Source organism: Suricata suricatta, chromosome 2 (genome assembly GCF_006229205.1).
Source record: "Suricata suricatta isolate VVHF042 chromosome 2, meerkat_22Aug2017_6uvM2_HiC, whole genome shotgun sequence".
NCBI lineage: Eukaryota > Metazoa > Chordata > Mammalia > Carnivora > Herpestidae > Suricata > Suricata suricatta.
In genome coordinates this window covers 126,408,262-126,426,911 of record NC_043701.1, presented here as the reverse complement: position 1 = coordinate 126,426,911, position 18,650 = coordinate 126,408,262, and the positions used below count along the sequence as shown (strand labels likewise).

At 39.3% G+C, this 18,650-nt stretch overlaps 1 protein-coding gene across 1 annotated transcript in view; it reads right to left on the bottom strand.

The window, feature by feature from the left end:
• Positions 1 to 17,925, bottom strand: part of REEP3 (receptor accessory protein 3) — a 39,151-nt gene extending 21,226 nt beyond the window's left edge. Inside the window, exons 1-4 of the mRNA XM_029931756.1 lie at positions 17,869 to 17,925; positions 6,592 to 6,668; positions 3,848 to 3,968; positions 3,572 to 3,685 (exon numbers count right to left, since the gene is read on the bottom strand). Of these exons, the coding sequence (XP_029787616.1) occupies positions 3,572 to 3,685; positions 3,848 to 3,968; positions 6,592 to 6,668; positions 17,869 to 17,910 (354 nt within the window). The 5' untranslated portion in view covers positions 17,911 to 17,925. The remainder of the gene's footprint in view (positions 1 to 3,571; positions 3,686 to 3,847; positions 3,969 to 6,591; positions 6,669 to 17,868) is intronic.
• Positions 17,926 to 18,650: the final 725 nt, after the last annotated feature.

Below are 18,650 nucleotides of genomic sequence, written 5' to 3'. Positions count from 1 at the left end.
GTCATCCCCCACGTAGAGGGTTTGGAAGCAATAAACCTAAGTGAAATTAAAATACATAGTCCATGAACTAGTCACAAGATGTAGGAAGGTGTCTCATAGAGTAGCAGGACTAGAAACTGTATTTAAGTGTTAAAATGAGAAGGGAAAATGGGACTTATATACTTCTACGTTTCCTAAAACAATGCTCTAAGATGTCCATATTTTCTAAGCAATTTTTCAAGTTGAAATTTAATGTTTAGGTTTTTGCCATAGAATCATGAGGTGTGATGCTTTTTTAAATATGGAAAACTGAGAAAGCATTTTCGTGGGGGTTACGGGCATCAACTACCAGGCAGTGAAAAATCTGCCTATAAGTTGTGACTCCCTTGAATGGAAGCCTCACTGGTAAGAGCTGATTAACATATATTTCATATGTTATATGTATTATATACTGTACTCTCACAATAAAGTAAGCTAGGAAAATACTACTGAGAAAGTCTTAAGGAAGAGAAAATACATATACAGTACTGTACTGAATTTACTGGAGAAAAAAAATACTGGCATGTAAGTGGACCTGGGCGATCGAAACGCTTATTGTTCAGGGATCAACTGTACTGCATTTGTAAAGTCAAATAAAAGTACATTTTATAACAAAGGAAAGCAATATGCTTTCTTGTTTTGTCCCTGGTCCCCTTCTCCTCTGTATCCTCCTAAAGGCACCACTTTAAACTCTACCTACCTCTCCTAGCTGGCAGGTGAGGATTTTCTTTCTCTTCCACTTCCTTATCTCCTCCCCCCACCTGCCTGATAGAGCAAAATCACAGTTGTTCAGTCTGTGTTCTCACGATTCTGATGTAAATGCTGCTTGCTGCTGGGCCTAGTCATGCTCCATTATTACACTTCCCTTCTTATATAACTTATATAACCGTTATTTTCCGGAGTCAACAATTATCCCGTTTTTAAAATACTCCTTGGATGAGTCATCCTATGCCTCCCTCTTCACATTGCCTCCAGTACATCTTTTGTGGTGTTCAGTGTATCTTCTGACTGGCTGTAGCATGTGCTAATTTAGGTATCATCCCTGCATATGGTTAAACCTATTAGATACTCACATCCCCATACGTTCCCCTGGGACACCTCTCCTGGCACTCTGCACCCATCACATCCAATTTTAGTCAATTGCACTTGACTTGCTACGTAGTTCATTCTGGAAAGTGCTGTCCCTTCCCTTCTTTGCTAGATACCCTGTCTCCTGACCCCATGGGTTTCCTTTTCCATGGATCATACCTTAATTTTGGCAGGGCATATCTACACTGACAAAGAACAAATAGGAGGCAAATTTTGTGACTTCGCATGCCTTAAAAAATTAGATTGATTCTAAGCTCACACATGACTGAGAGCTTGACTGTTTCAGAATGTGAGGGTGAAAATCATTATGGTATCACGAATGGTATTACTCTTTGGTCTTGAAGCTTCCATTGTCACTATTCAGAAATGTAATGCCATTCTGATTCTTGATCATTTGGATGTGACCTACTTTTAATTTTTGGAATCTTTAAATACTTTTTCCTTGTGTCTGGTGTTTCTGGACTATTCCAATAACCTTGCTTACAGTCAGTCTTTTTTGATTCATTGTGCTGGGTACTTTGTGGGCTCTATTTTTTTTTTTAAGTAAGATTCATGCCCAGTGTGGAGCCCAGCGCACAGCTTGAACTCTCAAGGTGAGATCAAGACCTGAGATGAGATCTAGAGGGTTGCTTAACTGACTGAGCCACCCAGAGGCCTTGTGGATTCTTTCAATATAGAAATTCATGCCCTTCAGTTCTGGGAAATATTATTGTATTATTTCTTTGATAACTGCATCTGTGATCTTGTGGTAGAATTTATAGTTGTTGAATATTAGGTCTCTTGGATGATCTTTTATAGTATATATGGAAATCAGGAATGTATTTTCATTAAGCAAGAAATAAAAAAGCAAATGAACTTTTTTTACACTGGAAAATGGTCCTTCAATAAGATTAAAATTTTGCTATTTTAGTATTTGTTTATATCTATACTAATAAAAAAGAAAAAGCCTTTAAAAGCCAGGTAACAGGCAAACTATTCTTCATTAAAGTGCTGGTAGTTAATAACCATTAATAATACAGTTGTCTTACATGGCTACGGCTGCAGAGTTAATAAGTTTCCACTTAATTCTTAATGCCAACACATTTGGGTATATAATTTGAATATAATTTTGATTTTTAATTTTGTTGATTATATTAATTATACTTGAGCCAAAGATCACTATGAAAAATTAAGAATCATTCTGGAAAGTCCACTGACATTTTGCATCCCTTCACCATTGCTATTATACAGAATCACCACTTAGAATATTTATTTATATAGCACTGTTATTTTAGTTCAAGATAGCCAAGTTGAAAAAGTCTAACTCAGAAGCTGGAATTCTACTTAATCTCAATTTAACTTCATAGCAACTCAAACTTTCACTTGAAAGAGAGATACACACATATGATATTAATGTTTATTGGACTCCTTCTATGTTTTGGCAAGCACTGTGCTTTTGTACATGCATATAGGCATATTACGCCTATTTTTTATTTTTAAGAAACTTACTTCTTTTTCTTTCTTTTTTTAATAGTTTTTTTATTTTTGAGATAGAGAAAGACAAAGCATGAGTGGGGGAGGGGCAGACAACGAGAGAAACAGAATCTGAGACAGGCTCTAGGCTCTGAGCTGTCAGCACAGAAACTGATGCGGGGCTCAGACCCATGAACCGCAAGATCATGACCTGAGCCAAAGTTGGATGCTCAACTGACTGAACCACCCAGGTGCCCCTATTACCTCTATTTTATACATGAAGCAACCAGTGAAAACAGAGGTTAAGTAAATCGCCAGCAGTGATTTAAAATGTCACACTCAGCATTTTCGAGATCTGAAGCTTGTTTTTTTTCCATGTACTACACACCAAAATCAATTACTCCATGGTATTTAAAATAAACCACACTAATGACTACATGCAAAGAAATCCAAAAGCCATAATGCAAGTTTTCACAGAAGGCATACATTTGATTTCACTTGCAAAAAAAAAAAACACAACACATGACATTAGTAACTGGCTAAGTAAAAATCTGAAGTTTTAAGAACAGAATTTTTTCATGCCTTATTTTGAATAATCAGTTACCTCAAATTGGTTGAAGTAGGAGTGCAGGAGTAAGCCAGAAATCCTACCAAGAAATTGCCATCGAGAGAGAAAGAGAGAGAAATACCAGAGACAGGGAAAGAAAGAATGGTCATCTTTACAATAGGTAATTTACTCAACCTTATTTTAAGGTTATAAAGTAGGAAAATTATGACAAAATGACATCTTCAGGTATGGTTTTATATATTAATTAGCTCTCATTTTGTGATCAATTAAGACTTTTAAAATACTGAGCAGTTATAAAACACATGCATTAAAATGTTTTTTAAAATTATATTTACATTACAAAAATAAGCAAAATTTTTTACAATGGTCTGGAATAAAAAGCTACCCTACTTTGTCCATTGACTTAATGGGACATTCGGTAAAAGAACCTAAATAAACAATTACCTTCACTGCTGCAGTGACAGCAGCAGTGGCTGCATAGGCCAAACCTTGCCGCCCGAAGTTTACCACGGTCTCATAGCCCCGCTCCTTCGCTTGTACAATATAGTCATCGATCTCCTGGGGGAAAAACAAACTCCTGGGTATAAATTTCATTTAACAATAGTGTCAACAGACCAAAACCCAGGACTTTCCACCATAATATAATAGTTTTACTCGTTTAAGAGCATAAAACATGTGATGATGTACATTTCTAACAATTTGTGGATTTATAGATCTTACCCTTTCCTTTGAAGAAAGAAGTGGATGAAGGAATTTTCTATATATTAGACTTGCTCCTTTGGTATAGGGAGACAACAGCCATATGACAAAAGCAATCTTAAGCTCATAGTACAGGGGGAACCTAACAAGAAAAAATTTGAAAAAACTGCTGGTGAAAATAAACTACAATGAAGAAATCAATTCCCCCCCCCCCACACACTTTTAAGAAAGTTCAATAGTTGTGTTAAGTTTTCACATGTAAAAGTGAGTGATTAAGGAAATAACTATGTTTGAATTGATGAATTAATTTCATTAACTATAGATCAGTTAACCAAAGAGTAACCTGATCCCTGCAGTGATTCAGAAACTTCTAGAACAACTGTTTAAGAAACCATAGGCAAGTTGCCCACTGACTGTAGCAGTCCATAGAGAACAGTAACAGCATTTACTCAGGGCAGTAAGGCACGCCACCCACCATTCCATGGAGCCCAACTATGGTATCAGTGCCAGACATCTCTCTAAGTGCCAGGACACAGCTTTATAATGATCCAAGGGTACAAAGTTACCCCATGAACACATCTTCTTTCTCAGCACTCCCCCAGAACTCCCCTTTCAATCTCATTTGGCTGGAATTGTGGCACTTGGCAGACAATCACTCACTTGTAAGGAGAATGGAATTACGCTGTGGTAGACTGGGAATTAGTGTTAGCTACCCACGCTACCCTTTCCATGTGACTTCGTGGTGCCTTCTCTGTGGGCTGAGTGCACTTCCTTGAGGAATGACTGCAGGGTGAGCCATGTGACTTACTCTGGCCAACATAATGTGAGTGTGACATGTCACACACACGCAGAGGCTTTAAGTGCCCTTTGACCTCCTCACCCCAACACCCCCAACCTCTTGCTTTAAGTTTTTGCTTTCTGCCATGAGAACAGCTGCTCCTTCAGCCTTGGGCCTGAAACGAGAAGACACTTAGAACTGAACTGAGCCCCGCTGAGCTGCAGTCACCCTTTTGTTCTTACATAAGTTGAGCAAGAAATAAGTTTGTTTTTCTAACCCCTTATGCTTTTAGGGATGTTTGCTGCCACAGCAGAAGTGAGCTAATATACCAGAGGGGGGCTAGCATCCTATGGGTCACAAATGATTAAGATACACAGTAACTGAGCAAATCTGGGCTCTTTTGATGAGGCAGAGGGGGGGTCTAGCGCAGTAAGGAAAGGCTGTCGTGTAGTCAACAAAGGGTCTCTGCCATGGCGCAGTTACAGAGGAGTTTCTGGGCTTTCACTATTTGCAGTGAACTTTTTGTACACGTATATGGGCAACATTTGCAATCAGGAAAAAATGAGAAGTCTTGAAAAAGAACTGTGAAACTTAAGAGACCTAGCATGGTTTGAAATCTGTGTTCTGCCATTTAAAACCAACCAAACAAACAAAAACCTCCTCCAAAACTCTCCACCAAGCACTTAACAGGTAAACAAATGAGCTATGGGAGAGAGGAAGGACAACTTACATTTCAAATCAGAAGAGAAAGACGGTTGCAGACACAGAGAAGTTCATAAATAAGGGCAAGTTGTTAAGGACGTTGAAGTCTGATGACTTCTTTATTTTTTCCTAGCAATCCAATGTGACTTAATGTGCTGTGAGAATATGACGAGAATAGCAAAGCCAGAAAGACAGTTTAAATTTTTTTTATGTCTTTTATTTATATTTGAGAGACAGAGAGACAGTGCAAGCAGGGGAGGGTCAGAGTGAGAGGAGACACAGAATGTGAAGCAGGCTCCAGGCTCTGAGCCAGCTGTCAGCACAGAGACTGAGGCGGGGCTCGAACCCATGAACAGTGAGATCATGACCTGAGCTGAAGCCGGATGTTTAACCAACTGAGCTACCCAGGCGCCCCGCCAGAAAGACAATTTAAAGGAGAGAATAGCAAATGTCTGGAACAGATATAGGAGGGCAGGGAAGCAGCAAGTCAAGGGAATGGGGAGGCTCAAACTCATACCTACATGAGAGCAGCTGACGGATGTTCTGGGGAGAGCTGCATTGGGCAGCCCAGGAAAGGAAACAAAGAAAGGCTATTTTAGGCTGAAGTTTTGTGCAGAGAGGGCAGTTTAAGATACTGGCAAGGTATGAAGTTTAAAGACTTTGAAAGGAGGACTTCTCCAGCGATGGTAAGGTTTACATGGAAATGCAGCAGTAAAATATGGCACAAGGAGATTCAAGTGGTTCCATTTGGTATTACTTCTTGGTAAAATGTTAAATCCTTGAGGGCATAAACATGCTTTAATTTTGTCTCAGCTATTTGGAACAGAGCAGCCAAGGAGCTGGTGGTGAGTGGGCGTCCACATGGATGCTGACGTCATCCAGCTTGACTGTTTGTAGTTGAGAGTTTTAAGGATGGGGAGGGAGTTCTAGAACCAGATGCTAGGGCTTCAAAGGGGGAGTCATTTAGGAAGTGATAAGGAAAAATAGCCTCAAGTCATCCTGTGGAAAAAGGCAATAACAACCAAGTTTTTATATTCCAAGGTCCTCCAACCTGTGTGGGAGTTGGGCAGGGAGCAACACATGGGGAGAAATGAGCTGCCTTTATTGGAGGGGGGACTGTAAGGAAAATAATGTTCTTATGGGGAAACCAGATAAAGAAAGTGAAACACTGGATAAGTAGGTAACTGGATCAAATTCACCTGCTTACCAGCCAAGAGCAGGATAAGAACTCAGGACACCTGATGAGATGTGCATAATCTGGCCCTTTCTCAGTGCTAGGACTTACCAAGCAACTGTTTGATCTGTTATTGTTTCAATCACAGTATAGAGGGCAAAAACAATCCAGTACATCATCCATCGGACCTGGGAATAATAAAAATACTCATGAAATAACAGATGAAAATTATTTGCAGCTCTGAATAATTAAATATATAGTTCAATCAAATGCAGAAGTTGATGGTTTAATTCTCAATAGGCTTATGGCTGAATTCCTCATATCACAATATCAATAATCTTGGGATACAAGACAAGAGTCAAAGAATAACAAATCTCCAGTTCTGTCACAATATAATGTAGGAAACTGAATGAAAGAATCAGAACAATAGGATACATTTTTCTTAACTGGAGGAAAGTTCTTTGAAAGATCTTACTATTATTTAAAAAAATTTTTTTTAATGTTTTTATTTTATTGAGACAGAGAGGAACAGAGAATGAAGGGGGAGGGGCAGAGAGAGAGGGAAACACAGAATCTGAAGAAGGCTCCAGGCTCTGAGCTGTCAGGACAGAGCCTGAAGCAGGGCTTGAACCCATGAACTGTGAGATCATGACCTGAGCCGAAGGTGGCCACTTAACTAACTGAGCCACCCAGGTGCCCCAAGATCTTCTTATTATTGACATGCTCCTTTATGATGATGATTATATAAATAACAGCATAAAAAGATATGACCACATTTAATCTTTACTAGTCTTTTAAATTTTACATTCCTTAATTCTCAATACATAGAAACTGTTCAGAAACCAAAGAATGATCCTGAGTTTATTACATCCATAATGCTAGTTACCCAGTTTGAAAGGCAGGTACTGCACTCTCTCTCTCTTTTTTTAATGTTTAACCCTTTATTTTTTTTAGCTTTATTTATTTAAGAAAGAGAAACAGATCATGAGTGGGGCTCTGAGAGGCAGAAAGAGAGAAGGCATGCAGAGCCCGACAAGGGGCTTGAACCCACAAACGATGAGATCATGACCTGGGCTGAAATCAAGAGCTTATTAATCACCTGGGCGTCCCACATGCCCCAAGTTAGTGTATTCTTCTTCCCCTACATGTAAGCCTGTAACTTCTCACACACCGTTTTCCATCTTCTACCAATACCACAATGATAGTTGCAACAGGCTGAATGTTTGTGTCCTGCTCCCCCTCAAATTCATATGTTGAAATCCTACCCCCAAATGTGTATTAGGACGTGGGGCCTTCAGTAACTGATGAGGTTGTGACGGTGGGGCTCTCATAAATGGAGTTACTGTTCTTCTAATAGGGCCTCTGAAAATATCTCTCATGTCTTCTACCACATGGGAACACAGTGAGAAAACAGTCATGTATGAACCAAGAAATAGGTCTCATCAGAAACCAGCCCTGCCTTGATCTTGGACTTCCTAACCTCCAGAACAGTGAGAAATATGTTTCTCTTGTTTACAAACCACCCAGTCTATGGTAGTTCTGTTACAGAAATCTGAATAGACTGAGACAGTAGTTCAAGACATTTTACCTCTTTCCTGGAATAGAGCATCCTAACTGGTTCCTGAGACTAGTGTCTCTTTATAACAATCCTTTTCATTGAATGCTGCCAGATTAATTTTCTTGAGTACACAAACTCTCATCACTCAAGTAGGTTGGATTTTCCTCAAGCATTAAAATCTCTGCTCTTCTGCTCGATATTATAATAAAAGCTAATACGTAAAACCATGCTAACTATGGGCTTGGGACTGTACTCACTGCATCACATATGGTAAATTATTTACTTTCCGCAGCAGTATTACAAAATATGGGACATAATTATTTCCACTACAGATACGAAACAGTGACAGACAGGTGAAATGACTTGCTCAAGGTCATTTAGCCAGAATTTGAATCCAGGGTCTCTGACCCTGGATTTGGTGCTATTAATCAATTATACTATGTAGAGAAAGGATTTGAGGATTGGCTAAATGAAATCTGAGAATAACCACAACTTCCCTTGTTCTCTTCCCAATGAGATGACAAAAATTTAGGTCTCTATAAATAGCTAGAAAATTGACTTACTATTTAATTTTAATATAGAAGCTTGTTTGGGTGTTCTATAGACAATAGAAATTAAATATAATTCAAGTGGCTTTTATGGTTTTCTATTTACATGGACAAATAAATTAAAAATAGCCACAAATAACTTTGGAAGCAATGTATTATGAAATAGAAATCATACCAATTTACTCTAATTTATAGAGTCCTAAAACCTTAAAAAAAACTGCCCAAAGCAAATAATTGGGTATATTATCTGTATCTGAAAAGCAACAAGATTTACAATGATCATCTCAAATTAAAAAAAAAGAACAAAATAAAACAGCCCAAATGGATTCTGTAGTTTTTCACTTTTCATGAGTTCTCTAAAATCTCTCACTGCTGCCAATTCCAAGCTTTTGTCCAAATATGGGGATTTTCTTCCAGGGCTAACATCCTATGTATATTTCCTCCTGCCCCTCCCTTATTTAAGGAAAGTGATGCTCTTATAAGAGCTGATTCGCTGGCCCCTCCAGAGCCAAACACTGACTCAGCACTTTTACCTTTCAGCTGTATTCAGAGCATCAGCTTGTACCCTGATTAACTATATGCCTCTCCCAAAAAAGAAATGAAGAAAAAAGGCTGCAAACAGAAGAATCAGCTTTTACACAGCTAGAAGGAATCTTAGAGGTGATTACATTTTTTAAAACTATAGAGCCCTTTACTGAAAAACAAAAAACAAAAAACAAGACAATCACAAATGAAACTGGTTCCGCTGGGCCCCACCCATCCACCCATGGTGGGACCCTGGAGGAGACTGGAGCACTCGAAGGGCCAGAGTTAGAAACTATATGGTAAACTCCTCTTACTTTCCTGAGGGCAGAAATAAATAAGGTGCATAAGGCTGGTGAGCTAAGAAATGGCTGGAGTAGGAACAAGTCTATCCTGAAGCGAAGGAGGCCGCTTCTCAAAGCGTGATGCCTACAGACCAGATCTTTAGATCCCCTGTCCCCTTCTTTGGACTCAACGCGGGGATTTCAGGTTAAACTACTCCCTTCTTTCCCAGGAAGAGGAGGCTTAAGTTGAGTCTCTTGCAGAAAGCTTGGGAAACTTTCAGAAACATAAAATTATTTAAGTCAGTGCTTGTTAATTTTCGTTATTTCACTATTTCCCACTTTTGTTATGCTTGTGAGTTTCCAAATGGATAACAACTCCCCAAGTAGTCATAATTTACTGGTTAACGAGGAGGAGAGAGAGGAAAAACGGACTGCATGGAGAGTGGCTGGTGATACCCCCTGAATGACTGGTCTTGAATGAGTGAGAACCACTACACGTCCCACAGATTTCAAGTGCACACTTGCTTCAGTAAGTTCAAGTGCTTAACTCAGTTTCCAAATGGAGTTATTAGGTTTTTTTAAATGTTTTATTTATTTTTGATACAGAGAGAGACAGAGCATGAGAGGGGGAGGGGCAGAGAGAGAAGGAGACACAGAACTGGAAGCAGGCTGCAGGCTCTGAGCTGGCTGTCAGCACAGAGCCTGACGCGGGGCTTGAACCCACGAACGTGAGACCTGACCTGAGCCGAAGTCAGAGGCTTAACCGACTGAGCCACCCAGGTGCCCCTGGAGTTATTAGTTTTAAAACCCACAAAACAAAAGTGCTTCAAAGGATGTAATTTTAACTCTTTAAAAAAAAAACCCACTTATTTAGGTTGTGAGAATATTTAGTAATGTCAAAAATAAAGGAGAAAAAGGTCATGCCTTTTAAAAATAGATTTTCATTTTTTTCTTTTTTCTTTTGGAGAGAATGTGAGCAGGGGAGAGGGGCAGAAGGAGAGAGAGAGAATCTTAAACAGGCTCTATGCTCAGTGCAGAGCCCGATATGGGGCTTGATCCCACCACTCTGGAATTACTACCTGAGCTGAAATCAACAGTTAGACGCTCAACTGACAGCCACTCAAGGGTCCCAAGCCATGTCTTTTAGTTAAAACACAACAAACTACCCAGTCAAGAGGGGATTCCTGGACATTTTCTTAGAGTATTAATAACAATTTTATATAATCAAAACTCCATGGTATATTAATTTTTCCTTAATAAACAAATTCTTTGATAATCTGCGCTTAAATTTAAGGATTTTTTGGTTGTCCTTGCCAGAAATATAGGTCTTAAAGTATAATAGGGAGGCAATAATTAAATGAATGTAATGAGTGTGTATTATTCATGGGAGCAACCACAAAGGAAGTTAACCTTGAAAAGATATTGCTTCCCTTTTTCTATTAATGGATTTGGTTGGGATTTTATACCAAATGATTACTCAGCACAGCTTTTATTAAAACTATACCTCAAGGCCATGCAGCTTACTGTTTAAGGTTTTGCTCCAAGGAAATAGCAAGAAAGAAGTCAAGGTCAAAAAGATAAGGCACTATAAACTATAGTTTATAAAACTCTAAAAGCGTAAGTAAATACGTGAAGATTAAAGATAAAACATTATTTAGGCCAACAGAAAACATCAATAACAAAATGCAAAACTAAAACCAAAAATTAGTAGGAAAGTGATCACATGATAATCTTTCTTTTAAAAGCTTATTTATTTCGTGGGGGAGAGAGGGAGGGAGGGAGAGAGGGAGAGAGAGAGTGAGAGAGAGTGAGAAAGAGAGAGAGAGAACCCCAAGCAGTCTCTGCACAGCCAAGGCAGAGCCTGACACAGGGCTTGAGCTGACAAACCATGAGATCATGACCTGAGCCAAAATCAAAAGTCGGATGCTTAACCAACTGAGCTACCAAGAAGTCCCTCACACTGATAATCTTATGAATGTATATAACCAAATATAATCACTGCTAAAATGTTTTGCAAATGTAAGTCATAATTTAACTGGTAACCTTAATAAATCACACACCTTTTAAGTTGCTGGGGATAAAAAATTACTGACTTCATCTTTATTTGGTAACAATTTATGTTCTTGGGAAAAGCAGGAAAAAATAGTATAATATCTTCTAGTTCAGAAACAATTGGCAAAATCAACAAATCATTGTCTAAATATCTCCATGAGGATGAGTAATAAGAAAGTTGTACTCAACTTTTTCTTGAAAGTCTCTTTGGTCCCAGAGAATTGAATTATCCAACAAGGCGAAGATTATACCTATAAGCACTAAGATGGATATACACACCATACTTTTGATAAATCCTTCATAGCAAACATAATTTAGACAATTCTTAAGGACTCAGGTGGTATCATTACATACAATATCACTGATATGACTGTAGTAAACCCTACTTTATGTTGTGAGAATAGCAACTGAGAATGATAGTTCCTATCCTCGAGGATTTAACATTTTACTGGAGAGAAAAACAAGTAAAACACTGTGATTTAAAAAAATGATCTGGGGTGCCTGGGTGGCTCAGTTGGTTAAATCAGTTAAGCTATGCCTGGTTTCGGCTCGCACTGATGGTTTAGAGCCTGTTTGGGATTTGCTCTCTCCCTCTCTCTCTCTGCCTCTCCCCTGCTCATTCTTTCTCTCTTTCTTTCTCTCCCTCTTTCTTTCTCTCTCAAAATGGACAAATAAACTAAAAAAAGTGTTCTGCTGTTTTTACTACATTAGATGTCCTAGCTTCCAGTATGAGTCATAAGAATCTGAGAAAAGCTTAGTAAAGGGACTATTTATAAAGTTGTGGGCAAGGTTTAGGAAACCCAATGAAAGGATACTGAAGCACCCTGGAGCTAGCAACAGTAGGAATTGGCATAACCCTGGATGTGAAAAAGGGAAGACAAAGGAAAGCTTCCTGGCATCCAGAGAGGGCAACTGTAGCCTCAGGTAGGGAGGGAGGGAGAGCAGTAGCCTCAGGAAGACAGTCACAGCCAACCCCTGGTGGCAGGGAGGAAGGGAGGATGCTGGGAGAACAATACTCTGACCTCATGCTCATTCTGCCTTCTGATCTTCTGCAGAAGCGTGAGGAGCCAAACCAAAGGGAAGCCAGATATGATGGAATCTGTATGGATCAACTTCCTGGGCCATTAAGCAAGGTGGAGAAATGTGTAACATGCAGGGGAAATTCCACTGCAGGGGCGAATGAAAGGTGCCTGCACTACTTAGCCTGTCATCTCTTTGATCTACCCTGAATGGATCTCTCACTGCGTCCACAGATACCTCCTTCGCCCAGATGACCATCATATCGTCTCCTGTCTGGATTGTTCCAATAGCAACTTAACTGATCACTCTGCCTTTTTGGGGTCTATTCTGCATACAGCAGTCAGAGCCTCTCCTTAAAACAGAAACAATTGGTGCCTGGGTGGCTCAGTTGGTTAAGCATCTGGCTCTTGATTTCAGATGGTCATGATTTCATGGTTCCTAAGTTCCAGCCCTGTGTCAGGCTTTGTGCTGACAGTGCAGAGCCTGCTTGGGATTCTCATTCTCTCTCTCTCTGCCCCTATCCCCCCGCCCCACAAATAAATTAAGTAAGCTAAAAAAAAAAACAAAGCAAAACCAGAAGCTTGTTATTCCTCTGCTCAAGCTCCTCTTATGGCTCCCGTCAAAATCCTTACCCTAGTCTAGAAGACCCTGTGGATCTGGCACCAGCTACGTCTCCGGCCTCATCTGCTACTCCTTCCTGCCCTGTTCTGCTCTAGTCATACGGGCTCTTTTACTGTCCCTTGGATACGCAGATATGCTCCGTCTCAGGGCCTTAGCACATATGAGTTTTTGTTCTGTTTTGTTTTTCTTGCCTGAAATGCTTGGCCTCTGGTTATCCACATGGATTGCTTTCTCACTTACTTTAGGTCTCTGCTCAAATATTCACCTGAGAGGTCTTTAAAGATATCCATGTCCTCTTAGCCCCCGTATCCTCTGATTTCTCTTTAGAACATTCCACAGATCCTTTACACACCTAACAAATGTTTACTTTTTTATTTTTTGTCTTTCCCTACTAGAACGTAAACTCCAGGAGGACAAAGACTTATTTTGTTCACTGCTGAATTCCCCAGGCCTGGCACAGATAGAGCTCAGAAGAACATGTTGACAAGTTGCTGAATGAATATGGACTGCACAGCTCAGTGCGCTCCTTTTCTGTTAGGATTGCAAGAGGCTAGACACGAGACAGGAGATGCAGACAGGGCAGGTGAGCATGAACTAACCTTTGAGGAGATCTGGCTTAAAAAGGAAAAAGGGGGGGAATAAAAAAAACAGCATGAAGCAAAAGAAAACGTTTATTCTCTCAACAATTAAAATATTTACAGATAAGAAGATAAAATTCTCTTCAGAGAAAGCAGGAATATTTAATGGAAAAGATTCCACAGGAGATCGACAAGAATTAGATTAGGGAGGAGAGTGGGCTTGAGATAGCAACAGAGATGTGTCCTCCGCTGGGATTGAAGGAAGAGTGGCTTTGTTGGGGAGAGGACCACAGCCAGGGCCCCCCATTGGGGGGCAGGTCAGCCTTTCAGGCTGGTGTGAGTGGCAAGGAAGGTGGATCTGAGGACAGCAATAAAGGTTTAGACAAGTTGTTGATCTGAATGGGAAAGGGAGCAGCCTAGGGTAGAGAAGCTGCAGATTACGTGACAAAGGATGTCCTCAGTTGCTCTGGAGGTTAGATCCAAGAGGCTGCTAGAAGTCTAGGACTAGGACAGCGGAACAAGAGAGACGGAGGTGACAGCTTGCTATTTGTAAAGAGGCCTAATAGCAGGAGGGTGACTAGGACCCTTTGCAGAGAGGTGGGGCCAATTCTCTCCAACAGATTGTGAGCTGAGGCTTTTGAGAAGTGGGGGTATCTCCCCCACAGGCTCTTCCCCTTTCCTGTGGGCCAGAAGGGCAGGGATCAGGGCAACCCTGGAGGTTGTGTGTTGAAGATGAGCAGAGCCCTGGTTCTTGAATGATGCACAAGAATTTGTTGCTAAAATGAACATCTAACATGGACCACTATGTGAGAAAGAAATAAACTTCTATATTCCCTCAGCTGTTGCATTTTTGTTACATATTATAATTACAGCAACTTAGCTTACATTAACATGAAAGGTTAAATTCTAATCTCTGTGGAGACTGAGAAAGCAAGGCTGGAGTAGCATGAGGTTAGCACTGGTCACAGCGCCATCCGCTGCCATGTGCGGCATGGTTAATGCCCCGTGGTGATGATGGGCGATACCTCCGCAGTGACCTGGAAACAGAGAGGAGGACAGCTGTGCTAAGAAATTCTAGTTGAGACACCTTCTGGGGGCTCTCAGAAGGAACTGGAGGGTAGGAAAGATTGATGTTCTCATGCAGCAGATTGGAGCAGGGCCAGAGAAATACTACTTGAAAATATCTTTGTGATCCCCTGTCAAATGTGGCTCTGTCTGTGTGAATTTGGTCACTATCACTGGCACTGTCACTGTGGATGGCTTCAGCAGCAATCCCCTCTACTTCCAGTAGGCCAATAAGTCGGAAACACAAGCTTGTTTGAGATATGTGCAAAGTTTGAAAGTCTGAAGTGGACATATTCTGAGTGGGAGGCCAAGACAGCCAAAGAATAAAGTACATAAACGTCAGCGGGAATACAATCTGAGAAAGGTTGTTTGATGGTCTGTTTTGCAAACTTTGTTTTGTTTCTCAAGGATATAGTTGATGGCTACTATGGTACCTGGAACAGAAAAGATACTCAAACATATTTATTATAAGAATTAACAAACGGGGCTAACTATACGCAAGATTGTAACTTCCATTTTTCCTAATTGTTTGGTAATCAACTTCTTTTGAAAGCAGTCATAATGAAATGGCAGTCATATTTAAATCTTGGAACACTTTATATACTATATTTTTTATGACTAGAGAAATGTGGTGAATATTTTAATTTAAAATATAATATTTTTAAGTAAAAGATTCCTCAAATGGAATCTTAAAATCATTTAAATATGAAAATGAATTTATATTCCAAGAAAATATATTCTTATAATTAGGCAAGTTCTTTTGGAGATTACAGAATCATCTGTGATGTAAAACCACAGTATCTAAAATAATATTCTGGTTTATATAGTGCATGGATCAGATTATCTTATTTAATAAGCCAGCACTTGCTTTATTATTATTCAAAATCCATAAGGCTTTTACAAAGCCTTAGCATTTCAGAAACCCAGACAGTCACGTGATGGCATTCTTAGCTTTATTCTCTCAAAGGCATTAGAGGTATTTTAAGCCCGAGTGAACACTGTAAAATGAATATACCCATAGGCTAAATTTACTATCAAAAGACCATGCTCCATTTAATAGGTATGAATTTATCTATCCTTGATGCCAAAAGTAGGCCTCATTTCATAATCTTTTAACATTTTTAAAGAAAACAAGTTTTTATGATTTACATTCTTAGGCAATGAAATTAATTTAAATGCCCAAACAAATAAAGCAAACAAAAAGTGAACAGCAACTTTAAACAATTCTCATGATTTCCATCAAAGAAACTGAGAGCAATGCTCAGGCCCCAAATACATAGAGGGATGTTACGTTCTGGTGGAAGGCATCTTGCTGTAGATTTAGGAGTCATGGTAATAGCAGTAAATGGCATATTAATTAAAGAAATGTAATAGCAGTAAAATGGCATATTTTTAAAGAAAAAAAAATTTTTAATGTTTATTTTGGAGGGAGGGGGCAGAGAGAGAGGGAGACATAGAATCTAGAAGCAGACTCCAGGCAGGCTCTGAGCTATCAGCACGGAGCCTGAGCTGGGGCCCGAACTCATGAACTACAAGATCATGACCTGAGCTGAAGTTAGACACCCAACCAACTGAGCCACCTAGGTCTCCCCCACCAAAATATTTTTCTTAAACTGTATCTCTATATACATTATTATTCCTATACTAGGACCCATGTGATATTATAACAAGAATGATATTAACAGTGATGTATGTTAAATGATATAACTACTGAATTACACTAGCATGATGAAAAGAAAAATTATGTGCTATATTAATATGAGAAATATTACTCAGGGCCTTATATAAACAAAGCCCTCTGACATGAACTAGGCATAAACTCTAAGGTCAAGGTGTTTCTGCTGCCAAGAAGCTTTCACGGGAGGGATTAGTAAAAGAAGACAAGAAGGGTAAGAATAGGTGATTACCAGCATAATGTTTGATCTACAACATAACTACTATTTTATGCTATATTATATATATTTTAGCATATATATATTGGATTTGTATGAATGGAATTTCTTCAGTTCTAAAGGAAAGCCTTTCCTAACTAATTCCTCCCCCTCTAAAGGTCATATACAATCTTTGGGCACCATATTTTTTCTTTGTGGCATATCTGAGCAATGGTTTGTGTAACATCTGCCCCTGTCATCTGACTGTAACAACCAAAAAGGACAGAAACCATCCTGTTTTCATCATGTTCCCAGTACCCATGGTGAAGCAAGTACAGAGGAAGACTTCTACTTAAACGTCTCTTAATTCTAAGGTCTGAATTGATGCAAGACTCAAACAAGTAACTCTGGACTGCAAACAGCAGTGTATAACATATAAAATAGTCTATTTTGTCAAAGTTGTTCTCAAAGTTATCAGAGATTAAACAATTTTCCAATGTTTCTTAATTTCAGATTCTTTGAACCATAAAGCAATTAATCCTGGTCTTTAAGAAAAAATGAAAAGTTATATATGCCTAATGATTTCAATTATAACCACACTAAGTAAATCCAGATCATCAAATGCTAAAATATGCTTCCCTGGGGGGGAAAAATCTTTGCTGAGTCTGAAAAGAAATAAACACTGCTGAATTTCAGACCACCCAAAGAGAACTTTATTTTCTGACGATTATTATTCACTCAAGTCAATTCACCCAAAACATTCATTCTACACCACATTTCAGAGACAACAGAGAGAACTTACAATATAGAATTCTTTAGAAATAGTATAGAGTTGAAAAGATTTCTCCCTTTTCATTAACATTATGCAATAATTTGGTTATTTCATAATGATTTTCCCCCATTAAAAACAAAAAGGAACAAAATGTGAGAAATCAATAGAAAAACTCCCTCTTTTATCCAACCCAGATGGCTCAGTTATGGGATTTTTCCCACAGCTGTGCCAAGTTAGAAGCATGCTTGAAAATAAACTAGTTGAAGTTCAATCCAAAGTGCATAGAGACCATGGCTGAAAAGAGTTCTTTCTAAAAAGAGGCATGCGTTCAGGGTGAATACATTAGGCTGGAATTGATTTGAGCTTCCTCAACTCTGGGATACTTCTTCCCTCCTTGCCCTGTTTAAGAAGATCATCTTAACTTTGTACAGCTTCCCCAAACTCAGATGTTTGGGGGTTATACTTTCAGATGCTGAGGTTGCAACAACATAGTTTACCTCCAGCTTCCAGCCATCATGCCCAAAGAGCTCACAGATCATTCTTCAAGTTTGAAGGATTGTAACTAGAAAGGAAAACCTCTGTCAACGACACTATTTTGTTCCTCCCCAGTGGTTTAAAATAATTTTTTTAATGTTTATTTTTGAGAGAGAAAGAGAGTATGAGTGGCAGAGGGGCAGAGAGGGAGGGAGGCACAGAATCCAAAGCAGGCTCCAGGGTCTGAACTGTCAGCACAAAGCCCAATACAGGGCTTGACCTCACGAGCCATGATATCATGACCAAGCAGAAGTTGGACGCTTAACTGACTGAGCCACCCTGGTGCCCACTCCCAATGACTCTGAATCATAGAAGCCTGGCGTATCCCATCCCTGAAGGATACATCCCTCAGCAGTTTGAGGAACTTGAGAGAAAGCAAAAGTGCAAAAATATTCTAAAACTAACTGATTATTAATTTAAAAGAAGTATTGGAAAGAAGATGTAAAAAGTAGGATCTGCTTATGGGAATCATTCCCGGGAGCAGACTTTAGGAAGGAATGACCTCTCAGTCCAAAATAACTCTCTCCATTCACACAGGCTGAGAATTTAGAATTTGCTGTTTTTGTTTAAAGTATTATTGATTTAGTTGGAATAATAAATATTTTTGAGAAAGACAGTTCCCTTCTAATAGAACCACACAGAATTTCTCTGGATTGTAGCATGGGAAAGAGCATATCCCGATAGAGAGGAGTGAAATGTGCTCATCTTAACACTAAATTGTCACTCTACCTTCTCTTTCCCTTGG